The 27,838-nt window shown below is 51.7% G+C and overlaps 1 protein-coding gene across 3 annotated transcripts; it reads left to right on the top strand.

Annotated features, from left to right (window-relative positions):
* The first annotated feature begins 163 nt into the window (after positions 1–163).
* On the top strand, positions 164–27,812 carry apc (APC regulator of WNT signaling pathway). 3 transcript variants are annotated; one of them, XM_060038937.1, is made up of 17 exons: positions 164–437; positions 8,411–8,671; positions 11,489–11,573; positions 12,743–12,965; positions 13,097–13,205; positions 13,621–13,734; positions 14,130–14,207; positions 15,573–15,626; positions 15,714–15,800; positions 16,344–16,521; positions 17,322–17,522; positions 18,048–18,143; positions 18,679–18,818; positions 18,912–18,989; positions 19,477–19,593; positions 20,253–20,470; positions 20,838–27,812. In XM_060038937.1, exons 2-17 carry the CDS (start codon positions 8,450–8,452, stop codon positions 26,614–26,616), a joined length of 7,779 nt encoding a protein of 2,592 aa, XP_059894920.1. In that variant the 5' UTR covers positions 164–437; positions 8,411–8,449; the 3' UTR covers positions 26,617–27,812. The 3 variants fall into 3 exon arrangements, with proteins under 3 accessions (XP_059894920.1, XP_059894921.1, XP_059894922.1); XM_060038938.1 differs by lacking the exon at positions 164–437 and adding an exon at positions 6,067–6,229; XM_060038939.1 differs by lacking the exons at positions 164–437; positions 8,411–8,671 and adding an exon at positions 8,701–10,044.
* The last annotated feature ends 26 nt before the right edge of the window (positions 27,813–27,838 follow it).

Below are 27,838 nucleotides of genomic sequence, written 5' to 3'. Positions count from 1 at the left end.
TTCCTCTTCTTCCGACCACCACTTCCTCCTCAACCACCTATTCCTGCCGCCTCCCCCCCCCCCAAACCCACTCTTCCCACGACACCAACTTCCTCCTCCAGCGTCTCTTCCTTCCACCTCAACCAACCACTACCACTGCCTCCACCCACATCCTCCTACACCTACCACCTCTTCCTCCAACTTCGTCCTCCTCCTGGCTCCCTCTCAACCCAACACCAAACTCGTCCTACACTTTAAAGTGAATAGATCTTGATATTAATGACCGATTATTCATTAACGTGTATGCGAAACCGAAGGAGCGTTTTGATTGGCCAAAACGAGGGGGGAATGAGCGTTCTGATTGGCCAGGGGGAGGGGAGAAGGAGCGAGTGAAAGTTGGGAGTGGGGAGAAAGAAGGAAGGGTGAAAAGAGAGCGAGATAGCGGAACAAAGGCCACGGTAAGACCGATAAAATACCCGAAACGTTTTATTCCGCATGTTATCGCATTGTTGTGTTCCCTCTTTTTCATTTGATCTGTTGTTAGCATTAGCAAGGCCACAGAACCTAGCGTAGCTCGGAGCTACGGCTAATCCTGAACGAGTGTTTGTGTGTGTGCGCGTGCATGTGTGTGTAACGTGTGTGACAATGTGTTCGTGTTGTGTTAGCAAAGGATAGCCTGTGCCCTCCTAGCCGAGTTGCACTTGGCCTGTACTAAGTAGCACCACCAGCTAGGCTAACAAGTTAGATCCACCAGCTAGCCATCAGGTTAGCTCCACCAACAAGCTAACCGGTTTGCACCACCAGCTAGGCTAACAGGTTGGCGACACCAGCTAGGCTAACATCTTGGCAACACCAGTTGGTTAACAGGTTTGTTCAACCAGCTAGCCATCAGGTTAGCGACACCAGCTATGCTAACAGGTTAGCGACACCAGCTAGACATCAGGTTTGCTCCACTAGCTTTTAAACAGGTCAGCTCTGAGTTTTGCTAAGAATGATCACAGCATTCATGATACAACCTGCCTGTGTTACTCAGAATACACTTGACAGGTATGTTGTTTATAAACTCCAAATATTAATCAACCCTGGAAACATAAAGGCTTTAGTGGTGGCTAGCTTTAGACTCTTTCCATCCAGAGGTAATAGTTGTAATATAAATATATTCATACTAATAAATACCGACAGCCAAGTGTTTCGAAGTGTGTCTTCGTGCATTGGATCATGTGTCATTATGGCGTGGTGTTGGGTGTGTGTGTGGTGTAAGGTAACTCGTGGTGTGTGTACATCCCGTTATACCCAAACATTAACGTTCCCATAATAGTAATACAATATAATGATGCTGAGCTAGTGGAAATGCAGTTTACATGTTTTCATGGCTAATAAATATAGCCTATCATCTGAAATGATTGTTATGACAACAAATATTACGTACAGGTTTAAGATGAAGGACATTTCCTAAATGGTTGTCTTTAATTCCTAATTTCATGAATTCATGTATTTTGGGCTTGGAGTTATAGGAAGGTGTGATGGATATGACCCATGGAAACTTGCTGATGCGTTGCATTTCAGCATAGTGATGTAAGTGAACTGCTTCACACACCGGGGCGTTTCACAATTACTACTATCAATACAAAGTGTCCGGGAAGCATAACCCCCTAGGGGTTAGCCAGTTTACCAAATATTATACCCCAATATGTTCTGTTGTGTTGAAAACATTTGACAATTTTCTTCTTAGGGTTGGGGTTATCTTCTGACATACAAAGTATTGGTGCAGACAGAAGATACTCCATGTCAACTCATGAAGAAGAACCAATTTCTAGTAGCAAAAAGCTGGTATGAGTGAACAGCAATGTTGAGTCATGTCTGGGAAGTGTATCTGCCACTCTTGATTCAGAGGCTCTCTTCTCCACGCCAGTCGAAGGTATCTTTGTGTCAGCAGCATCATCTGGCGCCCATTGACGTTCTTTATCAATCAGTGTTTTTGTGTGTGTACGGATGTGGGAAAGATAAAGAAGGAGGGACTCCCTGAAAAGTTAGCCAAATAATGTTACAATAAGGCTACCCAGAGACAGAGCCTACCCTTGTGTCTGTTCGATGGCATAGGTTGGTTTATCTATCATGGTTTTCTGTTCTGCAACTAGAAGCAGGCTACCACTCTTTTGGAGAAATTTGGATGAAACGTAAATAGGATAATACATCCACCATGTACACAACAACCAGAGTGACTAATGACTATGACAAAGATACACGATTGTCATTGGTTAAACTGAGTTATTCGTAGACTAGAGACGTAGACTGTTGTGCGATTTAATGAATGAAGCTCTCTGCAAAATTGGATATAACATCGAATTTGACCAGTCTCATTCAACTCCAAGGTTTTGTGTTTTATTGACGAGAGAATTAATTTCAAAGGCCGATCACATTCAGTGTAAACGGACCTTTTGTGCCGGTGATTTTCAATCGAGTTGTCTCGTACATTAATATCAACATATTATATTGAATATGATGTCATATCCCCAAACCCTTAGCACCCTGCTCTCCGACGGTCCACTGGCATCGACCCGCATTCTCTGTAGTCGCTGCTGGTGGGCCTTTAGCATGTTGTCGATGGACGAGCTAAAAACCAAGATATTAGATTCAACACAACTCCGTCGGTTCTGCTGGTACTAAGTGAATTTCGATTGTCCAATCACACAGCCAGATGCGCGCCGCAATAGGCGCTCATGTGCATAAAGTGAACTGGAGTTAAACTTTTGTCCTGACCTTTCAACTTGCCACATCCCTCACCCCCACACGAAGTGACGGGGAGGGGTTGCCAGTCTAGAGGCTACTCTGGGGGTGCTCGTGCTACGCTATGCAAAGCATACTCGAAGAGTTTATTAACATGCACTTCTATGTTACACAAAGAACGCTACATGTGTAACGGTGATACAGTGCCATTAACATTACTATGTTGGATTTACTGCCCCTAAAGGTAAAAGCAGTTTTTCTCACTGAATATTGAGGGACTGTGTTGGTTCGACCCTAAACCCCCCCAGGAAAAAACAAATTATTTAAGCAACTACATTTCTCTAACCATTTTTCATCTGATATCTACTTAAAGGAGTTCTAAAAAATAAATGTGATAAATATATATTTCCGTTGCCCAAATGCCGTGGTTGTCGAGGGTTATTGATAAGAAGGGTAGTCTTACGGGCTTCCTGTTGGGTTGGTGAATATCGATTGAGCTATTGCAGTCTCGATTACAGTTTGTTCACAAAGTATCGCATCCCAAGCCACCGTGGACCTCAATAACGTGTGTTTCCAAAAGGGTTATTTCATTGTTTTTGCTGCAGTAGATAGTTTTTTTTATTTTTATATTTTGTTGAGATAAATAATTAGGATATGCGACAGCCTACCTACTTTTATTTGGTTGCATTTTTATTACTTGTCTTATTACTAATTGGCATTTTTCTGTTAGCATTTGAACCTATTTTTTTATAAAGAAGAATGGATGCGCTTTGTGCGTGAGGCTGTCTTTAATTGAGTTTGGTCCTTAGTCTTTAGTTGGTGTGGTAGAAATTAGACTGCTGGTCCCCCACAGTCGAATACATCAATGGGAAACCAAGATGCCAAGCATGACAGCTGGGGGACGGATGCCCCAGTTCATCTATCAGGTGGACCATGGCGCCAACAACATGTTCATCCACAGCAGCGCATTACTCTGAGTGCTGCTGCTACAGGGGCCTGGAGCCTTGGGCCGGCCAGGGTCATGTGGTCAGCCTGCTGCTCGCTGCTAAAGGAGCTCTTTAGCTAGAAGCTCGACATTCTAGTGGTTATGGGCGTTCCACTCCCAGACGAAAGGTTCTGGGTTAGATTCCCGAGGTCCACAGTCTAACACCAGGCATCCTGCAGCCAGATGACCCATAGCCTCTACCTTCTCCATGCCGACCTGTTTCTGGATTCACCGTTGCTTTGTAGAAAGGCCTCTGATAGAAAATGACCAAATGCCACCATATACTTGTTTATTCTTTCAAACGAATGGGCATTTTTATTTTATTTTAACCTCCAATTTTTTATTTTCTCTCTCATATAAACTAAAAAGACCAACATGTATGGTCCCTCGTTGGCAGCATCTTAACTCTTTCTACTGTTTAAAGGGGGACCATGTGTTCTGTTATGTCAAATGTCACTCCATCTGGCTGTCCCCCTGCGGGGTTTATTCCGCTGTCTGTGTGTGAATCTGAATGAATGGAAGTCGCTTTGGATAAAAGCGTCAGCCAAATCACCTTAATGTAAATTGAAAAAAATTGCCTAATACTTGAGTTCTGATATTTATGGGTAGGCCCTTAATAACCTATGCTAAAAGCTATACTTACTCTACCAGAGAGAGAGAATCAGCCCCGTGTTGCATTGTGGGGTTGAGAGATGGGAGGGTGAGCACAGAGACGAGGCTCAGTGATCTGATGGGTTGATGGTACCCTTCGGACTGTGAGAGACGGTGAGAGAGAGAGAGAGAACGAGAGGGCTACATAGAGGACTGCAGCATTAAGAAGCAACGTTTATTTATTTTATTATTTTATAGTTGTTTCATCTTATCGATCGATGATCGATTAATTGATAAGCGGCAATTCTTCTGAGAAGCTGAATTTCCTTCTGAATGTGACACATCTCATCTCATCGTCATCCGCTTATCCGGGGTCGGGTCGCGGGGGGAGCAGCTCAAGCAGGGGGCCCCAGACAGACTTCCCTTTCCCGGGCCACATTGACCAGCTCTGACGGGGGGATCCCGAGGCGTTCCCAGGCCATGAGGCCAGTGTTGAGATATAATCTCTCCAACTAGTCCTGGGTCTTCCCCGAGGTCTCCTCCCCACTGGACGTGCCTGAAACACCTCCCAAGGGAGGCGCCCAGTGGGCATCCTTGCCAGATGCCCGAACCACCTCAGCTGACTCCTTTCTAAGTAAAGGAGCAGCGACACATTTGAATGTGACACATTTAGGTGGTAATTCAACGATGTCGTTTAGTTGTTGTACTTTAAAATATTTCCACATATTGTGCATTTGGCGTCATTAACCAACTTAAAGTGGCTCCATACTGCACTCCGTTTTGCCATCTTCATCGTGTCAGTGTCCCGCTTTTCGTTTGTCTTGTGCTGCTTCGCTTGTGTTCCCGCTTGTGTTCCCGCGTGTGCGTCAAGTACGTCTGGCGTCAAGCGCGCCCTCACGTGGACGGGTGGGGAATTACGGGTTAAAAACGCGATTAATTGCAAGTAATTTATTTTAATCGAGTAATCTCTTATCGACAATTAATCGATAATCGATTAATTGTTTGCATCCCTATGTTCACTTGATTTGAAGTAAAATGATTAATCAATTATCAAACTTTGATTCAAATCATTTGAAATAATAATATTTTCGACTAATTCTTCTCATCATATGACCCAGCAGTCAATAATATGCTACGATAATAGCTCATCTTGTGACCCAACAACTCACAGTAATATACTACGGTAGAGAATGAGGCTGTTATGCAAAGAAACCTATACTGACTCTACCAGAGAGGCTGTTATTCAAACCTATACTGACTCTACCAGAGAGAGGCTGTTAGTCAAACCTATACCGACTCTACCAGAGAGAGGCTGTTAGTCAAACCTATACCGACTCTACCAGAGAGAGGCTGTTAGTCAAACCTATACCGACTCTACCAGAGAGAGGCTGTTAGTCAAACCTATACTGACTCTACCAGAGAGAGGCTGTTAGTCAAACCTATACCGACTCTACCAGAGAGAGGCTGTTAGTCAAACCTATACTGACTCTACCAGAGAGAGGCTGTTAGTCAAACCTATACCGACTCTACCAGAGAAAGGCTGTTAGTCAAACCTATACTGACTCTACCAGAGAAAGGCTGTTAGTCAAACCTATACTGACAACCAGAGGAAGAGAGAGGCAGTTTTTTTTAAAACCGATACTGACTCTACCAGAGAGAGAGAGAGGGAGAGCATCAGCCCCCTGTGATGCATTGTGGGGGATGGGAGAGGATCAGCGATGGAGGGGTGAGCAGCAGAGATGAGGAGCAGTAATCTGATTGGTTGTGGCTCAACCACCTGACTGTGGCCTACGGAGAGACAGGGAGAGAGAGAGACGGAGAGATGGAGAACAAGAGAGATGCATAGAGAGAGAGAGAGAGCTACTTGGTCTGACGGTGGGAGAGAGAGAGAGCTAGATAGAGAGACAGAGGGAGAGGGGTGATAATGGCGGCCACTTCAACGATGGGGTGAGTCTGACGGTTTTCTGTCTTATCTTTTTTTACATCTATATTTCTATATATTCCTTTTCGTTCCATCCATCTCGTCGTTGACTTCCTACCTCCATCAGATGATGAGAGAAAGAGGGAGGGAGGGGGAGACGATAACAGGATGGCTGATGTGCAGACAAAAGGGCTGTGTGTGTGTGTGTGTGTGTGTGTGTGTGTGAGAGATAGGGCCGGGGGAGGAGGGGGGATGGGGACGGAGGAGAGGGGAGGAGGAGGAGGTGGATAAGGGCGTAGGCTTTGGTCTGTTATTATGTCTCCATTTTGTTAAAAAATTTTGAAATGGTGGCTTGAATTTAGAAAAATAAATCCTAAGGGCAAATGGATGGAGAAAGGGCTATGGGGAGGGAGGGAGTGTCCCTGGAATTATGTCCTTCAGAAATGGAGGGAGGGAAGAGGGATTATCAGTATTGTAACAGAGGTTGGGTTGTTGGGCTAGAGATGGAAGATGTTGGATGGATGAATAGATAGGTCGATGGATGGGTGGTTGCTAAGATGGATGCATGCTGATAGATGGTGGTTGTCTGCCTTACAGCTGTCATCCAATTGCATTAAACTACAGCCTGTTTAACAAAAACAGTCATTTAGCCTTTAAACCTGCTTAACTAGCTAACGGATAAACGTTCTAGTCAGTTAGCCTGATGAACCAGCTGAACTACTAGTGTACGGATTAACTAGGCAGTCAGTCAGCCTGTTAAATAGCTAACTGATGAACCAGTTAATCAGTTAGGCTGTCTAAACCAGCTAAACTAGCTAATTGATAAACCAAGCAGTTAGTTATCCTGCTCAACTAGCTAACAGTAAACTAGTCAGTCAGTTAGCCTGATAAACCAGCTGAACTAGCTCATGGATCAACAGTCAGTTAGTCAGCCTGTTAAACAGCTAACTGATAAACCAGTTAATCAGTTAGCCTGTTAAAACCGTTAACCAGTCAGTCAGGCAGTTAGCCTATCAAACAGAGGTAGGTAACTAGGTAATTGAACAACCAATCAGTTATCCTGCTAAACTAGCTAACGGATAAACCAGCAAACTAACCTGCAGTTAGTGGGATACGTAACGTAACGCTGAATATTCAGTATTGCATAATGAAATGACCTCGACCTCTCTGTCTCTCTCTTTCCATATCTCTCTCTCTGTCTCTACCTCACTCTCCATGCCTCTTCTCTCTATAACCCTCAGTCTGTCACTACCTCTCATTCTCGTCTCTTCCTGTCTCTCTACCTCACTCTCTATTTCCCCTTTCACAAATGCCGTCTTTCCCTGTAATGTTCTGAGATTTCCTGCATGGGGTAATTTGCCTGCTCCAGACATGGCAACATTTCTGGATTGTGGCCTGCATGGCTGTTTTTTGAATGAGCAACATCTCCCAAGGTCTGACGTAGGACAAGCTTTTCTCTCTAGTAATTATACCCATCACAAGACTCCGCTGAGATGTATTTGAATCCGCAACGGATCATCTTAATGAATCTGTGCTTTTGGCTGATCTGATAACATTATCAATGCGGCTACTTTTGTCTGCAAAGAAGCTCCTTTTTTCACTCATTTCTGGAAAGGTTCCAAAATGAGCATGTACTTATATTGTAAGTCGCTTTGGATAAAAGCGTCTGAAAATGGCCATAAATGTAAATGTAAGGAGCAGGCTCCTCTCAGTACACAACTTGTATGCCGGCTGGCGTCCACAAGTGTTGCATTAGCGTATTCTGCTGGACTGTGCCGTGGGCGTCTATTCCAGGATGGCTATTCCGTGTTGGAATAGAACGGAATAAGAAGGAAATCGTAAAAACTGGGCATGTTTGAATAGGTCAAACCAACAGCGCCGCCTGAACGGTTAAGCTTGTTATTTGGGGCGGCGTGTGGCTCAGGAGGTAGAGCGGGTCGGCTGGTAACCGGAAGGTTGCTCGTACGACCGGAGGGTTGAGTGTCGAGGTGTCCTTGAGCAAGACGCCTCACCCCCTAACTGCTCCCGCAGAGCTGCCCCTTGCCTTGCTTGGTTGTCTCCGCCTTCGTCGTTTGAATGGGTGAATGTTAGGCAATATTGTAAAGCTTTGAGTGGCCACTGGTTAGAAAAGCGAAATGCAGTCCACATTTACCATCATTTACCGGGAACTATGAAAGGGGCTTATGTCTCTCCCTCTCACTCTCCAGGTGTGCCCTGCCAGCCCGCCGCTGCCGCCAGACGTCTCCATGTCTTCATCCTCTTCCTCCTCTTCGTCGTCCCGGGCAACCGGCAGCAGCCATAGTGCCGGCGGTAGCGGTGTTCCCACGGCAACAGTCCCAGGCGCCTCCTACGATCAGCTGCTGTGGCAGGTGGAGCTGCTGAAGATGGAGAACTCCACCCTAAGGCAGGAGCTACAGCACAACTCCTCCCACCTCTGCAAGCTGGAGAGCGAAGCCTCCAACATGAAGGTGAGACAGACACTTACACAGGTAGACACACACACATGAAGGTGACGCACACACATACACAGGTAGACGCACACACATGAAGGTGAGGCAGACACATACACAGGTAGACGCACACACATGAAGGTGAGACAGACGCATACACAGGTAGACGCACACACGTGAAGGTGAGACAGACACACATGTAGACGCACACACATGAAGGTGAGACAGACACATACACAGGTAGACGCACACACAGACCGGTAGACACAGGTCGGTATAACTAAGATGATATACTCCAGTTACCGTTTATTCTTCTTATCTGGCCGTTCATTCGCTACAATACTGCATTTCCTCAGATGCTGTTGAATAGCGCTGGTTCTGTGGTGCGATTTAATTGACACTTTGAACAATGTACCAATCATTGTGTCTTCATTGGAGCCTGCGTGGGTCGTGTTCCCAATGCGAGCTCCAACACCAGCACCTCCATTACAGCTGCGCTATAACTTCCAAAGTCCTGGCGTGCATCGCAGAGCGATTGCCACTCCTTATATTAAACACAGAACAAGAACTAGAGTCATCACAGAACCATTACTGCTCATTATATTAAACAGAACAAGACCTAAAGTCGTCACATTACCACTCATTATTTTAAACAGAACAAGACCTAAAGTCATCACATAGCCATTTCAGAGCCTATGTGAGTGAGCATGTGTCCCCCCAGCATCATTAAATAAAATATATTATTACGAAGGCTTTTATTACATGTAACGTAATCTGATAGGTCTTCGGTTAGTTTAAATTAACCCCATTGATAACCCATCTTGACCTCTCTGTTGGTTTTTCCTGTTCTCAAAGTGGTTTGAACCAGTTACTCCTCGAGAGAAAAACCCTGAATTGACAGAAAAAGGCCCAAGCTGTTACTTTCTCAAAGCATGGAAGTAATAACCACAGAACCTGAAGAGGAAGTCGTCACTGAAAACCTTGCTGATTAAAGCTAACCCCAATCTAAAAGGCCATGTTGTTGTACTGAACTATAACCCAAATGGTTAGAGTAGTGTTTTTATGATCAAATACAAAACTAATGAATGTTACCTCGATCATTCAAATGTTTTAGGTAAGCCCTTTATTTTTTACATGTATGCATAACATGTATACATTTATTCATTCATTTATATAAAGCATAGTAGGGGAAATGGAGTCACAACATTCTTGAAACTCTAGAGTAGAGGAAATGGACCAATGGACAAAAACAGGAAGTGGCCGTCCCTCTCTTCCTGTAGTGACGACAACAGTGTGAGTTGAGCGTTGTTGTGCTACTTTGAGTTGAGCGTTGGTGTGTGTGGAGAATGGTGTCAGACATGTCGCTGTATCGGCGATGTTTCTTTATTGTGGTGAGTTACCTTGGTTTGTTGGTTTTATGTAGATATAAGATAATTCTTACACTTATAAAAATTATTCATTGTGTGTGTGTGTGTGTGGTTAGGGTTAGGTTACACATGGTTGTGGTTAGGTTACACATGGTATAACGCCACAGTGTGTGGCCGTTTCATACATGTACCATCGCCCATTATAACGCATTATAACACTGGTAATAAAAACGTATTGCAACCTTGCAGTGGGTCTTAACACGTCACCTCATTCATTCATATTCACTGGATATGTGGCGGTGCTAATGTGGCTGTGTGTTGGGCTATTCAGGCTGTATGGTGGGGCTAGTGAGGCTGTGTGGTGGGGCTAGTGAGGCTGTATGGTGGGGCTAGTGAGGCTGTGTGGTGGGGCTAGTGAGGCTGTGTGGTGGGGCTAGTGAGGCTGTATGGTGGGGCTAGTGAGGCTGTGTGGTGGGGCTAGTGAGGCTGTATGGTGGGGCTAGTGAGGCTGTGTGGTGGGGCTAGTGAGGCTGTGTGGTGGGGCTAGTGAGGCTGTGTGGTGGGGCTAGTGAGGCTGTGTGGTGGGGCTAGTGAGGCTGTATGGTGGGGCTAGTGAGGCTGTATGGTGGGGCTAGTGAGGCTGTGTGGTGGGGCTAGTGAGGCTGTGTGGTGGGGCTAGTGAGGCTGTGTGGTGGGGCTAGTGAGGCTGTGTGGTGGGCTAGTGAGGCTGTATGGTGGGGCTAGTGAGGCTGTGTGGTGGGGCTAGTGAGGCTGTGTGGTGGGGCTAGTGAGGCTGTGTGGTGGGCTAGTGAGGCTGTGTGGTGGGGCTAGTGAGGCTGTGTGGTGGGGCTAGTGAGGCTGTGTGGTGGGCTAGTGAGGCTGTATGGTGGGGCTAGTGAGGCTGTGTGGTGGGGCTAGTGAGGCTGTGTGGTGGGGCTAGTGAGGCTGTATGGTGGGGCTAGTGAGGCTGTGTGGTGGGGCTAGTGAGGCTGTGTGGTGGGGCTAGTGAGGCTGTGTGGTGGGGCTAGTGAGGCTGTGTGGTGGGCTAGTGAGGCTGTATGGTGGGGCTAGTGAGGCTGTGTGGTGGGGCTAGTGAGGCTGTGTGGTGGGGCTAGTGAGGCTGTATGGTGGGGCTGTGTCCAGCTCCGAGCACAACCCTTGCACTATTCTGGATGACGTCTCTCCAGAATATGGAAACAGATCGACCTTGTTCCTGGAGTCTTATCTAATTGCTTGTTATTATTAGTAGCTTATTGCTATATTTGCCCCTGGCGAGGTGGGTGGGACTGCATTGCACTAGTGGGTGGGATCGCTGGGACACAATGTTAAAAACACAGGGGAGATCCCTCGACCCCATGACTGGGACCACAGCAGGGATCATATCGTTGTTCCCGATCAGTCAGCTAAATCCGAGGTACAGGATGATCGTCTTGGGGCCCTATTGAACTCTAATGTGTGTGTCTCATAGGAGGTCCTCAAACAGCTCCAGGGCACCATAGAAGAAGAGACCAGTGACATCCCCGCCCAGCTGGACTTTATGGAACGAATGAAAGGTGACCCAAGCTGACAGTCATATTGGTGTATTCATGAAAATAACATAATCACACACCTCACCTCTACTCATGTGTTCATATTTTCCCCACCTCGAGTCATGTGTTCATGTATCCACCACCTCTGGTCATGTGTTCATGTCTCCACCACCTCTAGTCATGTGTTCATTAGCGGTGTAACGGTACACAAAAGTCACGGTTCGGTACGTACCTCGGTTTTTAAGTCACGGTACGGTACGGTTCATAGTTAAGGGGACATTTTTTAAAAACTGCTTGTTTGTCAACAACGAAGAATGGCCGTAGATCAGCAGCAATGAAAACACCAATAAACGTGGTTATGGCATTTGCATTTCTGAATTCCCAGACAGGGGTTGTTGAAATAGTGTCATGAGCTGGGTTTGCACAGCTCTTTTTTTTTTATGTGATAGTGATAGTAACACCTGCATGGTGCCTTTTCAAATGCGTGTGCTAGGGATGTGTATTCTCTGGCATAAATACTATTCGATATTCGCTGATAAGTATTCGAGAATCGCTAAATCAAGAACCCCCCACACACGCACGCACCTCAGATACACGCACACACAATGATACAGGGAGAGGCTTTTATGATTTGTATGAAATCAATCTGTTTATTTCAACAACTGCGCCATCAACATTCAACATCAAAATTATTTCAACGTGGGCTTAGGCAGATAGACCTACATGCGTCAAACGGATCGCTATTCAGTTATTTACTTATGTATTTATTTTACTGAACACAGCCTGCAAGACGGTGAACTAGACACGTCAAAAATATGTCTTCACACGGTGTGTACAATTTATTTGTTACCAGCATTCGTAGTGTTGATCAGCCGAGAAATAGTCTGCCAAAGTCGTTGACGTCGCTTAGCAACTGAGGACGCTATTCACCATCGGAAGTTGTGAAGGCCCATGTGTAATAAATAACGATAGTTGCATTCATTATTCGATATTCTACGTGACTCCGACTATTCGACGATCATTGACCGCTATGTACGCCACATTTGCGTACCGCGGTATACCTCTGTAACCGCTCCAAAGTGCCTGTACCGTGACGGTTCGGTACAAATACGTGTACAGTTACACCCCTAGTGTTCATGTATCCACCACCTCTAGTCATGTGTTCATAACTCTGTTGTTCTGCCCCTCCCTAGAGATGAGCATCGAGCCCGCTAGCCTAGCGCCTGTGAAGCTACGTGCTAACAAGCCCGCAGCGTCCCCGGCTGCCGCCACCCAGTCCCCGCTCAGCCAGGGGCCCCACGGCTCCTCCTACCCCAAGAGAGGGGCCCCTGCGCCCCCGGCCCCCGCCACGCTCTCCCCTCCCGGCGATGCTAACCAGACCCCTGCCGGCTACCTGGAGCAGCTGAAGCATGAGAGGTACAGACTCAGACAGGGGACATATGGACATGGAACCTTTGACTTTAAAGACCATGAGGTCGGTTTGTTTAGTTGTAACCTTACCATTAACCAAGCATTACCCACTCTGCATCTCCTGGTCTCCCCCCAAGGTCCCTCCTATTGGCTGAACTAGACAAGGAGGAGAAGGAGAAGGAGTGGTACTATGGCCAGCTCCAGAACCTGACCAAGCGCATCGACAGCCTCCCTCTCTCGGACAACGTAAATATGATTAACTCATCAACAGTCTGTCTCTCTCTCTGACAACGTCAATATGATTAACTCATCAACAGTCTGTCTCTCTCTGACAACGTAAATATGATTAGCTCATCAACAGTCTGTATCTCTCTCTGACAACGTAAATATGATAAGCTCATCAACAGTCTGTCTCTCTCTGACAACATTACTTTTGGAGCGTGAGGTCTCTGAGCGAATACCGTCCGTCAGTCTTAACCTGTTCTAGCAGCTGTCCTGTCTGTGTCTTAACTACCTGTTTATTTCTAACCTGCGTGTCTGTCAATCTTTACCTGTCTGTCCCTCCCTTTTCGTCTCTAACCATCTGTGTCTCTCACCTTCCTGCCTGTCTGTACCTGTCTGCCTCTCACCTCCCTGCCTGTCTCTCTACCTGTGTGTGTAGTTCTCTCTGCAGACAGACATGACGAGACGTCAGCTGGAGTTTGAGGCCCGACAGCTGAGAGGAGCCATGGAGGAACAGCTAGGCTCCTGCCAGGACATGGAGCGACGAGCACTGGTATACTATATATACACTATTATATACACCATTATATACATTATTATATACACTATTATAGTTATTATGTACACATGGAGCGACGAGCACTGGTATACTATATATACACTATTGTATACACCATTATATACATTATTATATACACTATATACACACACTATTATATACACTATTATATACACTATTATATACCCCATTATATACATTATTATAGTTATTATGTACACATGGAGCGACGAGCACTGGTATACTATATATACACACTATTATTTATATTATATACACTATTATATACACATGGAGCATGTTGTAGCAGCTGGCCTCCTGCCAAGGCACGGGGCGCCGAGCACTGGTAACACGTGTGTTTGTGTGTGTGTGTGTGTGTGTGTGTGCAGGCCCGGCTGTCTCGTATCCAGGGCATTGAGAAGGACCTGCTGAGAGGAGGACAGAGGCTGCTGCATACTGAAGACAAGGTACCCGTGACCTCTGTTATATACACTGGTGGCCTGCTGGTTCAAAACGGGCCGTACCACTGCTGGATCATCAAAGGGCTTCATACTCCCCGTGGCTCCTCCTTCGGTCCTCAGCAACCCATCAGATGAATCTGAGAAAATCAACACGCATACGTACCTCTGATTTATAGATGAATATATACACTTTATTTTTATTTCTAATCACCATAGATTTATAAATATTCCCACTCTGAAGGCAAGGTGTGAATTATCCACATGATTTATACACACGCACGCACACACACGCGCGCACGTACATACGTTAAGGCCTATTAAATATAATCTGGGGAAAAAATGGGCCAAGTGACAAATTCAACCAGAAGATGGCATCAATGCAACATTATGGATGGCTCCACATGCATGAAAAAAACACACACCCAGCCTGGAGGCGATGCAAATGGTTTGATGTGGGGGGGGGGTTGATCTAATATTTGAATGCTGTTTTCAACCAGTTATTTATTAGGACTATGTTTTGCATAATTTTTATTTTTATTTAGTCAACACTGCTTGAGCTTGGCCGTTTCACTCATGCTGTCTTCACCTGCGTTATTCTGGAAAAATTCCTGCATGGAGTCATACGGAATGGTAACAGATCAATGTTCTGACAATTTACCCGCTCTGGAGCATCCCTGGGTCACAGCCGGTATTGCTTGTTGTGAATGAGCGCAGCAACATTGCTGGGAGAGGAACGTAAACGGTTAGGTCCTTGTGATGTAAGACGCTAAAGCGTGGAGCAAGAAAATCAATCACAAGTCTGCGGAAGACGTATTTTAATCCATGACACTTTGTGGTAACGCGTCAACACTGTCCGGGTGATTGGATGACACTATCAATACAGCTTATTATGTTGTTTGGAATCAAGCTTCTTTCATGGATGGCTGGAAACTGGACAGATTCCAAAGTAAGCAAGATCTTCCCGGTCTGCGGGTTTCATGGCGACTGGTGACCATAAGTGTTGCATCCACGCCATCATCATTCTGACATTGCATTGCCATGTGTGAAACAGTGCTTGACGAAAATGTTCTAGAACGGTGCGACGACGCGTTATGGCGAAGTTAAAGTGTAGCAGGCACAATCGAGATGGAGATAACGGCATCACCGCAATACCACAGCTATTTAACGCTCGTCACATCAAATTATCGCATACCCATACCCATCCATATCTTAGATCGACCTTCTTGATTTTCTCCGGCCACTCATTCCTGTCTGCCCCGTTGGTGCCTCTGCTTGTGGAGACAGTTCTATATATCTCCTCGCTGAAGGGAGGTGTTTTTTCTATTTATAATGACCAGATTCATTAACTCTCTCACTCTGTCCCTTCACCAGGCTGAGGGAGTCCAGGTGTGTGCAGACAGCAGCAGCGCTGCCAATAATACACAGGTACAGACACACCCTCACTCGCTTGCTTAGACGTTCACTCACTCACTCACCCACTCACTCTCCTCATCCCATCTGTATGTGTGCCAGGTGTGTGAGCAGGACTCCACCAGCGAGGCGTCCTCCACTGGGGGGTACTCCATCCCTCGCAGGCTCACCAGCCACCTGGGGACCAAGGTGAGCTCCTCTATAGCTTATCCCCCTAGGGTCAGCTTCTACTACTGCTCAGATAGCATCTGTATCTTAGAACTAGCTTATTACTATAGGGTTAGCTTCTGTACTATAGTATCAGTAGGTTCTGTAAACTAAGCTAATTGCTCAGATGTCACCTGTAGCTTATCCTCTTTAGGGTTCGCCCACCCACTAACTCAGACAGGATCTGTAACTTATCCCTGTGTAGGCTAGCTTCTCTACTAGGTCAGATAACATCTATAGCTTATCCCGTGTTGGGAAGCTTATCGATAGCTCAGATAGCATCTGTAGCTTAACCCTGAAAGGTTAGTGCCTGTACTAGCTCAGACAGAATCTGTGAACTCTCTCTAACTGTTAGCCTGCTAGCCAGCTGTTGTTTGATAGCTTTCCACTGCTTACTTTTAGCTGTTGTCTGATAGCCTCGCAGTTTGTACTGCTAGCTGTTGTCCGACAGCTTTGCCAATGCTAACTTCTAGATGTTGTCTGGTAGTGCTCAGTGCTCAGTGCTAACTGCTAGCTGTCTGACAGGTGGAGATGGTGTACAGCCTGCTGTCCATGCTAGGAACGCATGACAAGGACGACATGTCCCGCACCCTGCTGGCCATGTCCAGCTCGCAGGACTCGTGCATCGCCATGCGCCAGTCGGGCTGCCTGCCCCTACTCATCCAGCTACTGCACGGCAGCGACAAGGACTCTCTGCTGCTAGGTGAGGGCGCTGGGGGTCATGGGCTGTAGCCGCTTCCTTATGTTCATCCAAAGGGGAAGCACCGTTCTGTTTGGGTCTCACCAGGACTCTGGGAAGTTCTGTTGGAGGTCTTAGTTAAGTTTTGTTACGTTCTCATGAGGTCCTGGAGTGGGTTGCCTAGACTGGTCTTTACTAAGCCTAGTCATAACGGCTAAATCTGTTTTTGTTAAGAACAGCCTTTTGAATTAACTTAATAACACCAAGTCTTTGCGATGCACGTTCATGTGAATGCCCGCGCACCATGGCTTTGTCCTAGCTGTGTGTTGCTAATATGCACTGATAACAATCTCCCGCTCTCTTGATAATTTGTAGCCAAGCGTTATTCATTTGAGGCGACATTATGAAGGATCAGAGGAAGAGATAAGGCAAATGGATCGACATTGTGATCCGAAAATCAATAGAGCTGTACAACCGGCACAAGACCATGCTAACAGTCCAACGTCATTGCAAACAAGAAGAGTTAAGAATGGCCCAACAGGCGGTGGACTGGTGGACTGGAAATGCACTTTTGCATAAAACATGCAATTACCAGGTGCAGCGCGGCAGCGTGGTCGGACACAGACTGTAACTGTACAGCCCTACAACAAGTTAAAATAGGTCCCTGCTACTGCATCCAACCCTCTCCATCAGCCCCTGGTCATTGGAGATTTCTAATGAATTTTCTTGCTTCTCTAACAACTCTCCGTCGTCTTAAGTTGCCGCTGGGTGTAAATCCGCTACATAGAGTGGTCCTAACGGTACGACGTGTGCCCTGTGAGCAGGGAACTCCCGGGGCAGTAAGGAGGCCAGGGCCCGGGCCAGCGCCGCGCTCCACAACATCGTCCACAGCCGGCCGGACGACAAGCGGGCCCGCCGAGAGGCCCGCGTGCTGCACCTCCTGGAGCAGGTCCGGGTCTACTGCGAGGCCTGCTGGGCCTGGCAGGAGGAGCACCAGGCCGGGACCCAGCCCGACAAGAACCCCGGTGCGTAGATGGCATGTGTAGCTTACCCCGTGTAGGATAGCTTATCGATAGCTCAGATAGCATCTGTAGTGTATCACGTGTAGGGTAGCTTATCGATAGCTCAGATAGCTTCTGTAGCTTACCCCTTGTAGGGTAGCTTATCGATAGCATTTGTAGCTTTTCCCTGAAAGGTTAGCACCTATACTCGCTCAGACAGAATCTGTAGATTCTCCCCAATTGAGTTGCTAGCCAGCGGTTTTATAGCTTTTCAAGGCATACTGCAATCTGATTATTCCTGAGTTTGAACTGCTAGCTGTTCTCCGATAGCTTTGTGCTCTGCTCAGCATAATAAGGAATCGTTGTAATAACAGAAACAATAATTCTCATCATCATAGTTATAACATGTCTTGAATTGTAAAATGTGGATCTAGTTGATGGCACATCTTGTGGTGATAGATAGGATTTGTCTTAATGCATGTATATAAATAGGAGGTATCTTCCGGTTTCATGGTAATACATTGATGATTTCTCTTCCGGTGGTACCAGTCCCGTCGCCAGGGGAACACCAGATCTGCCCGGCAGTGTGCGTTCTCATGAAGCTCTCATTCGACGAGGAGCACCGACACGCCATGAACGAACTGGGTGAGACAGACTTCCTGTCTGACTTCCTGTCTGTATTTGTCTTATTCTCTTTCTTACTGACTGTCTGTGTGATTTCCTGTCCGTCTTACTTCATGGGTGTGTTTGTTCTTTTGCTGAGGCTTAATAATCACATGAGCGGCGTTGATTGACAGTCAATGCAAAGAAAATCAAATAAACATCCCAATCTAGTTTATCACTGCAGCCGTCACTGCAAAGGTTTCTGTTTCAACCGTATTGCCCCCCCTCACCCCGACTGAGACTGAAGACTTGTGATCGCTGTGTTTCCTGCCAGCAGATAGGGGCCTAGTCACTGGGCAGGGGCTTTAGACGACGTAGATGGCTTGAACTCGTTCATTGATCGTTTGGGCCCATTTTGGACCTCTGCCTGTAAAAGCAAACTATTGTTGTGGGTCCTAAGAAGTTCAAAGAAATGTCAGTGTATAAACCCCAGCAGGTTGTCTACAGGCGGTGGTAGAGCCGCAGCGGGCGGACTGTGAGCTCACCGTCCTGTCTGTGTTCCTCCCTGTGTCCCCAGGCGGTCTGCAGGCCATAGCGGAGCTGCTGCAGGCTGACTGTGAGCTGTACGGGCTGACCGCCGACCACCAGAGCATCACGCTGCGGCGCTACGCCGGCATGGCGCTCACCAACCTCACCTTCGGGGACGTCGGCAACAAGGTGGAGCCGTTTGTGGCCTTTTCTTTTGTATGCTGTTGTTGTGTTTGTGTATGACGTTTGTCAAATAATTCTGATGTGTTTTTTACCCATAAGGCCACGCTGTGCTCCATGAAAGGCTGCATGAGAGCGATGGTGGCCCAGCTCAAGTCTGACAGCGAAGACCTGCAGCAGGTATGGGCCGAGCTGAGTGTTTAACCTAGCTCAATGTGCGGTTCGTCTGAGCATTTAGCCTCGCTTGATGCTGAGCCAAGCTTGAAGGAATAAAACTCTTTGACATTGTTATGAAACGCAAAATGTAACATGGGGTACATTATACGTCCCCAAAATACTTTTTATAATAATATCAAAGTGTTTTAGGCTGTGTTCTTTCTCTAATGCTCAGCATTTCACTGACGTTTAGCTGAACTTGATGCTTGGACTAACTCAATGTAAGCCTTGATTGATGCTTAGCCTAGCTTGATGATTAGCCTAGCTAGACTAGATGCTTAGCTTAGCTTAATGTGTAGCTTAGCTTGATGTTAAGTGATAAGCCTGGAATTGCTTAAATGAAATGGTGGTGTTCCTCTTTAAACCCAATCTTTACATGAGTTAATGCAACATGTGCCGTATGGCGATTATGTACACATGCTCATAGAAGGGTATTGCCTCCTGGTGCTAGGTGGTGGCTAGCGTACTGCGCAACCTGTCGTGGCGCGCAGACGCTAGCAGCAAGAAGACGCTACGTGAGGTTGGCAGCGTGGCCGCACTCATGTCCTGCGGACTGCATGTACAGAAGGTACTGAATGCTACTGTATACATTCTGTAGTCATCTATATACTACTACTGAATACTACTGCATAACACACACTAATCAATGTACAATAGTGAATACTACTATATACAACATACTATAATCTATAGATAACTGCTGATTGCTACTATATAACACATATTTAATCTTTATACAATACTGATTAATGCTATATAACGTGTACTATAATCAATATACAGCTACTGAATACCGCATACTATAGTACACTATATACAAGTAGTGAATACTCCTATAAACCACACACACACAGACTGATAGACAGGCAGACAAGCCCCACCTCCTCTCTCTGCACACTCTGCATCAAAACATTTGGGGGGCTTTTCCCACAACGACGTCCCCTGAATAGAATCAATGAGAGTTCACTAAACCAGAGAAGCCGAAACAGTCTTCATCTAGAAGAGTAGGCTTACTCCTTATCTCGTTTTCTACAGACAACTTTGTGTGCAAAAAGTCAACGATAGTTGACAGGGGCAACATTATATCAAGTTTGAATTATTGTTCTAGAATAAAGTATATAGGAGTTGATTAGAAATGTTTAGTGCAAGCAATAAGGGATAGATGAAGCAAATAATACCAATGTTGTCTATGAATAATGTGGATGTCATGGCCCCGTGTCCCTCCAGGAGTCCACCCTGAAGTCCGTACTGAGCGCGCTCTGGAACCTCTCGGCTCACTGCAGTGACAACAAGGCCGAGCTCTGTGCTGTTGGCGGCGCGCTGGGCTTCTTAGCCCGGGCGCTAGCTCAGCGGGGACCGGCGAGCGCCGCGCTAGCCGTGGTGGAGAGCGCCGGCGGCATCCTGCGCAACGTCTCCAGTCTGGTGGCCACCAACCAGGCCTACAGGTTAGCACTGAGAACTGCATCATAATGAGGGCTGTCAAACAATTACATTTTGTAATCGCAATTAATCGCATAATTTGGTGGGTTGACTCGTGATTCAACACATATTTTTAATTATATTTTAATTCCATTCTAATTTAAATTGAATGAGATTATCCAATGGAATGACATATCATTACCAAATAAAAAAAAAAGCGACTGATCTTGATGGATTTTTATTGACTCACTCAGTGTGGGTTGAATATGAAACTTAGGGAACACCAATTTGATGTATTTGTTTTAATTAAATTAAAATAGAATAGCGTTAACGCATTATCACCGAGCCAATTTTAACCCTACTAATAACACAATCCTGCCCCATCTCCTGTAGACAAGTGCTCCGTGACAATGGTTGCCTGGCGACCCTGCTGCAGCACCTGCGCTCCCCCAGCCTGACGGTGGTGTCCAACGCCTGCGGGACCCTCTGGAACCTGTCGGCCCGCGACCCCCGCGACCAGGAGGCCTTGTGGGAGATGGGCGCCGTGGCCATGCTGCGCAACCTGGTGCACTCCCGCCACAAGATGATCGCCATGGGCAGCGCCGCCGCCCTGCGCAACCTGCTGGCCAACCGGCCCGCCAAGTACGCCTCGGCCGCCGCCGCCGTGGGCGGGACGGGGCCCGGCGGCGACCTCACGGCCACGCCCTCGCTGCACGCCCGCAAGCACAAGGCGCTGATCGAGGAGCTGGACGCGCAGCGGCAGCAGCTCTCGGAGACCTTTGACGGGCTGGAGAACCTGGGCCCCGCCCACCACCACCGCCGCCACCGCCAGCCCTCGCCGTCGGCCGCGCAGCACCTCCACCTGCAGCAGCAGGCGCCGGGCCGCGGGGGGCCGGGGGGCCGGCGCCACAAGGGCGAGGAGGAGGGCGGCGGGGCGCGCTCGCCCTACGCCAACACGCCCGTCCTGTCGTCGCCCCGCGCCCCGCCCCGCCCCCCCGCCCTGGCGTGGCCGGCGGCCTCCAGCGACAGCCTGCACAGCGTGGGCAGCGCCGACGGCTACGGCGCCACGGAGGAGGAGCGGCTCCTGGAGGAGGAGCGCCTGCTGGCCGGCCGCCAGGAGGAGGTGGAGGAGGAGGAAGAGGAGGAGGAGGAGGAGGAGGAGGGGGCGGCGTACCGGCGCTACCCGGCCGACCTGGCCCACAAGATCCACAGCGCCAACAGCATGGCGGACGCCGCCGACGCCGAGCTGGACACGCCCATCAACTACAGCCTCAAGTACTCCGACGAGCAGCTGCACTCCGGCCGCCAGAGCCCCGCCCCCGCCCCCGGCCAATCGCGCGGCCGGGAGCGGGAGAAGGACGACGACGGGGAGGAGGAGGAGGAGGCGGAGGAGGGGGCGGGGCGGCGGGAGGACCGCCGGCGGCCGTACCCGGCAGCCTACCGGGCCGGGAGCCGCGCCGACGGCCAGCACCCCCGCCCGCCGCACCGCAGCGACGGGGACGACTTTGGCGAGGGCGACCGCCCCCCCCACCGCCACGAGCAGGAGCCCATCGACTACAGCATCAAGTACGGCGGCCACGCCTCCCCTGGCTGCGCGGCCTCCTCCCCCGCCGCCTCTTCCTGTAAGAGCAACGCCGGCAGCCAGAAGCCCCTCCCCGCCAAGGCCGCTGGGGGCGGGGTCAACCAGGACATGCCCCTGACCTACTGCGTGGAGGACACGCCCATCTGCTTCTCGCGGGGCAGCTCTCTGTCCTCGCTGTCGTCGGGCGACGAGGACGACGGGCGCAGTGGGCGGCGCCGGGCGGGGGGGCGGGGCCAGGGCCACTACCCCACGCTCCCCGCGGGACAGAAGGAGGAGCGGGACGACCCCCAGGCCATGAGCATGGCCGCCGGCCCCTCGGACGGCTTGTCCCCCGACGCCCCGGGGCAACGCCAGCTGTCCCGCCGCGCGCCCACCGCGTACCAACAGCATCACCACGGCAACCAGCAGATGCACCATCACCACGGCAACCACCATCACCACCAGCAGCCGCAGGCCCCGGCGGCGCCCAAGACCCCTCCCCCGGTGGCGCCATCGTCGGCCCCGTCGTCGGCGCTGGCGTCGGCGCTGGAGACGCCCCTGATGTTCTCCCGCTGCACCTCCCTCAGCTCCCTGGACAGCTTCGGCTCGCCCTCCATCAACTCCTCGCACCCCAGCGAGCCCGGCAGCGGCGGGGCCAGCGGCGTGGTGAGCCCCAGCGACCTGCCCGACAGCCCCGGCCAGACCATGCCCCCCTCCCGCAACAAGACCCCCCCTCCGCAGCCCGCCTCCCTGAAGCCCCCCGCCTCCGACCTGCAAGCCTCCGCCGCCTGCCTGGCGCGGGCCCAGCGGGGCCACGGCAGCGCCCGCGGCCCGGCCAGCGGCGGCAACCGGGAGGAGGAGGAGGAGGACTTCCTGCTGCACTTCGCCACCGAGAGCACGCCGCACGGCTTCTCGCGCGCCTCCAGCCTGAGCGCGCTCAGCGTGGACGAGCCCTTCATCCCCCGCCAGCCGGAGGTCCCGGGCCACTCGGCCCCCGTCGCCATGGCGACCTCGGCCCCGGACCGGGGCCCGCAGAGCGCGTCCGGTGGCGGCGACGACATGGACACGGTCGTCGGGGACGACGACGACGACGACATCTCCATCCTGGAGGCGTGCATCCACTTGGCCATGCCCACGCGGTCGTCACGCCGACCGAAGAAGGCCGCGGCTTCAGACGGCGCACCGGCCCCACCCCCGGCCCCCCGCGGCGCCGAGGGGCAGACGGCCGGCGGCCCCGTGTCTGCCATGGCCGCGGCGGGCCGTAAGCCCAGCCTCCTGCCCGTGTACAAGCTCCACCCCCAGCAGCACAGGCCCCGCCCCCTTGAGGAGGAGACCCCCCTTGTGTACTGCGTGGAAGACACGCCCCTGAACTTCTCCACCGCCACCTCGCTGAGCGACCTCACCATAGACTCTCCGCCCACCGAGGTTGCCACCGGAAACCACAAGGGGCGGCGCCACGCCCCGGTCGCCGCCATGACCAGGGAGGAGGAGCAGGAAGTGAAAAGGCAGGGGAGGGAGGTGGCGGACGACGAGGAGAACGAGGACATCCTGGCCGAGTGCATCAGTGCCGCCATGCCCAAGCCCCGCCCCCAACGCAACCTCCCTCAGCCTCAACGCCACGCCCCGCCCACCGACGGCAATGCTCCCAGCGCCGCCAACACGGCCATCTGCAGCCTGGCGCAGCGCGAGTCGGAGCTCCGCCCCAAGCCCACCTCCCCCGTCAAGCCCATGGTGGCGCAGCGGGCGGCCCCGCCCCCTCCCCTGCAAGGGGGCGGCGGCCAGCGGCGGCGCTTCGCCTACGACTCGCCGCACCACTACACGCCCATCGAGGGCACGCCCTGCTGCTTCTCCCGCAACGACTCCCTCAGCTCGCTGGACTTTGACGAGGAGGAGGAGGGGCCTGAGGGGGACCGGAGGCGGCCCGCCGAGCGTCCGTCCGTCCCGGAGGCGCCGCAGCACAAGCCCCCGCAGCAGAAGCCGGCGCCGCCCGCGGCCGCCGTGCTCCCCCGCAGCAAGGAAGGGGCGGAGCCCCCGTCGCCGCCGTTGGGGGCGGCGCCGGACGACGGCCGCCAGCTGCGGTTCGCCGTGGAGGACACGCCCGTCTGCTTCTCGCGGAACTCCTCCCTCAGCTCCCTGAGTGACATCATGGACCAGGAGAACAACAACGTCGCCAGCCCCCCCTCGCCACCGCCGCCGCAAGAGCCCCCGGCGAAGCCTGCCCCCCCGCAGGCCCCCCCCGTCGCCGCCACCACTCAGGGGCACGCACAAGCCCCGCCCCCTAGCGGCCAGCCGGTGCCGCCGGGCCGGGCGGGCTACGCCCCCCGGGCCTTCAACGTGGAGGACACGCCCGTGTGCTTCTCCCGCAACTCGTCCCTCAGCTCCCTCAGCATCGACTCGGAGGACGACCTGCTGCTGGAGTGCATCAGCTCCGCCATGCCCAAGAGGAAGCACCCGGCGGCCCCCCCGCAGCCCGCCGCGCCGCTCGCCTCCACGCCGCCCCCCCGCCAGGAGCAGGAGGAGGCGGAGGGCGGCGTGAAGGAGGAGGAGGAGGCGTTCGACTGGAAGGCGATCCAGGAGGGGGCCAACTCGGTGGTCAGCAGCCTGAACCAGGCGGCGGTGGCGGAGCCGCCCCCGGACTCGTCAGACGAGGACTCTGACTCGGTCCTGTCGCTGCGCTCCGGCCTCTCCCTCTCCCTGGGATCGCCCTTCCACCGCACGCCCCGCCCCGCCGCCAAGGCACCGCTGCCGGAGGAGGGGCCGCTGGGGGAAGACCGAGGAGGCGGGGCCGGCGAGGAGGAGCTGGAGGAGGAGGAGGAAGAGGAGGAGCAGGAGGAGCAGCAGCAGCAGCAGCAGGAGGAGGGGGGGGAGGAAGAGGCGGAGGATGAGGAGGGTCCGGAGGAGCCCCCCGCCCCCCGGGAGCTGACAGGAACGGCGGGCGCGTGCCCGAGGGGTGGGGCTCGCGTGCTGCGGCCGGGGGAGCGCAGTACCCTGGAGGAGAAGAGGAGGCGGGAGGAGGAGGAGCGCAGCACGGCTCTGAAGGGCGGGAAGAAGGTGTACAGGAGTCTGCTGACGGGCCGGCCGCGCCCCCAGACGGACGCCACCCCGCCGGCCCCCCGCCCTCGCCCCCAGTCAGACACGCCTCCCCCTGCCCCTCGACCCCGCCCCCAGACAGACGCGGCCGCTCGGCCACGCCCCACGTCAGACACGCCACCCTCGGCGATGGCCACGCCCTCCCCGAGGGGGCGCGCCCTCAAAGCCCCCGGCGCCGGCCTCCCCCCGCCGCGCCTCAGCACTAAGACCCCTCCCGGCAGGAGGGCGGAGCCCGGGGAGGGGGGGCGGGGCCGGGGGGCGTCGTCCTCCCGCTCCGGCTCTCGAGACTCCACCCCCTCCAGACGTCCCGTCCCCCTCACCTCCTCTTCGTCGTCCTCCACCTCGTCCACAAAGTCCCCCGGAGCCGCGCCCCCCACGTCCCGCCTCTCCTGTCCGTCACCAGGGCGACCGGCCAAGCAGGCCCCTCCCCCCGGCCCGCCCATCAGGAAGTCCAACAGTGGCGGGCGGGCCGCTGTGGGCGGGGGCGCGGCGCCAGGCGGCGAGGCCGTGGAGCGCCCCGCCCTCGTCCGCCAGTCCACCTTCATCAAGGAGGCTCCGAGCTCCGCCCCCGGGAGGAAGAGGTCAGAGGAAGCCCCGCCCCCGGCGGCAGACCCCGTGAGCTCCTCCAGTTCCTCCACACGCCCCGCCCCCTCGAGCCGCTCCACCGTCTCCTCCTCCTCCTCCTCTTCCTCCCTGAACAACAACCAGAACCCCAACCGCTCCCACTCGGAGAGCCCCTCCCCCTCCCCCCGCCTCAGCCGCACGGGAACCTGGAAGAGGGAGGGGGGGGGGAGGAGGGGCGAGGGGGAGGGGGGCCAGCACGGCTCCTCCCTCCCCCGCGTCGGCACCTGGAAGCGTGCGGGCAGCTCTTCCTCCCTGCTCTCGGCCTCCTCCTCCTCCTCCCGGGGCGACCAGGAGGAGCCGCGGGGGGGGGGCACCTGGCGCAAGGCCAAGGAGCAGCAGGAGGAGGTGTGGGTCCGCATGGAGGACTGTCCCATCAACAGCCCCCGGCCCTCGTCCTCATCCTCGTCCTCCTCCAACGCCCCGCCCGTCATCAGCGCCCCCTCGCCGCCCAAGACGGGCGTCACCGTGACGACCCCCGGCCGCCCCTCCCCCAACGCCAACCTCAACCTCCGCAGCCGAAGCCGCGACAGTCTGGAGACCACGCCCCCTGCGGGCCCCCCCGGGCGCACCGGGCCCTTTGAGAGGGCGGGGCCGGGGAAGGGGTACTTGAACGGCCCGGCGGGGGGAGGCGGCGGCGGGGGGGGAGGGACGGTGGCCGCCCGGGTCTCGCCCTTCAACTACGTACCCAGCCCCCGCAAGAGCAGCGCTGACACGAGCACCCCCGCCTCCAGCCACACGCCCTCCCCCTCCAGCACCAGACCCTCACTCATCCCTTCCCCCGTGGCGGTCAGCACCGCCGGGGGGGGGAAGAAGAGACCCCAGCAGACCCCTCCCTCCCCCTCCCCCTCCAAGGGAGACGGCTCCGAGAGAGGGTCTTATATAGTCACCTCCGTTTGACCCCTTTCCAGCCCCTCCCGTCTAAGTTATGTCCTTTCCCTGTAAGAAACGCCCCTCCCTCTAGGACCTCCCCTTTCCCTGTAAGACACGCCCCTTCCTCTAGTACCGTTCAAATTGAGACCTGAATTTACAAAAACAAAACTATTCTACAAAGAAACTTTCAAAGTGAAATGTCAACACTAAAGACAACCTGGGGGAAAACACTCAAAGACAGACAGCATGAACCTATTGGCCGAGAGTGTTTTTCTTATGTGCTAATGTGTGTGTGTGTGTGTGTGGGGGGGGGGTGGTATTTAGAGGGGTGACGGAGTCTTGCTGCTGATTGCATTCTTGGTTGAAACCAGGAAGTTCTGGCCAAACACAACACAACACAACACTTTTATGCGCTAAACATGTTCAACTTTTCCAAGAAGAAAATTACTTGAAAGTTGAATAAGGGCATCACTCCCCATCAAGCTTATATTTATACGTTAGATAGACGCGTAGAAATAACTCTTACTGCATCAGCATGCTATAACACACACACACACACACTACCATTGCCGTGCCAACACTGTTGAATTTGAATATTCTACAATGAAAATAGCAACCGAGAGGTATGTTATTTTTGTTGCACATTCAAGTATGTTTAATAATCCCTCGTCTGCCCTGAAAAACGTCAGTAAAATACTAGTGTAATACTTTAACTTGTATGTACCATCGTGCAAAAACCTACGTTTTATTTCTTTTCCCTCTAAAACTGTCTTTTGGACCCTTTTTTTTATATTTTGTTAATTTATTTCTGAGAAATTATATTAAAGATTCAACTAATATCTTTGCGTTCCTTAAAGTGTACATTACTATGTTTTCTGGCCTTGTGCTCTGAATGTTGGCTGTGTGGGCAGGGTGGTCCCTGCACTTGTATTAATATATAAACACGTGGGAATGGACTGCTTCCCCCAACAGGTCAAGAAGTGATTCTAACCGTGACAGAGCTGTTCATATTTTTATGTTCCTGTTTAAGATGTAAAGCCCACACACGTTATTTGAGATTGTTTCAAGTGTAAGAAGAACCCAGTTAATAACCCCTTGCTTAAAAATAAAGAATACAATTGACTGGCGAAATGATGTCACTAATCACTTAAATTATTAATTCTGTATTTTCCTGTGTTGGAAAATGTGTAAGATATAGAAAATAAAGTCAACTATCAGCTGTTCATCCTCTTCTTCATGATGCCACAGC

The sequence above is a fragment of the Gadus macrocephalus genome, chromosome 19 (genome assembly GCF_031168955.1).
Source record: "Gadus macrocephalus chromosome 19, ASM3116895v1".
In the NCBI taxonomy this organism is placed as follows: Eukaryota; Metazoa; Chordata; class Actinopteri; order Gadiformes; family Gadidae; genus Gadus; species Gadus macrocephalus.
This window is presented reverse-complemented; position numbering and strand designations above follow the sequence as displayed.

Bases quoted from the DNA above. Each gene is read 5' to 3' on its own strand.
- apc (XM_060038937.1), top strand. From the start codon at position 8,450: ATGTCTTCATCCTCTTCCTCCTCTTCGTCGTCCCGGGCAACCGGCAGC. The intron at 13,206-13,620 runs GTAAATATGATT...CTGTGTGTGTAG, and splicing joins GCCTCCCTCTCTCGGACAAC to TTCTCTCTGCAGACAGACAT. The intron at 19,594-20,252 runs GTACTGAATGCT...GTGTCCCTCCAG, and splicing joins GCGGACTGCATGTACAGAAG to GAGTCCACCCTGAAGTCCGT.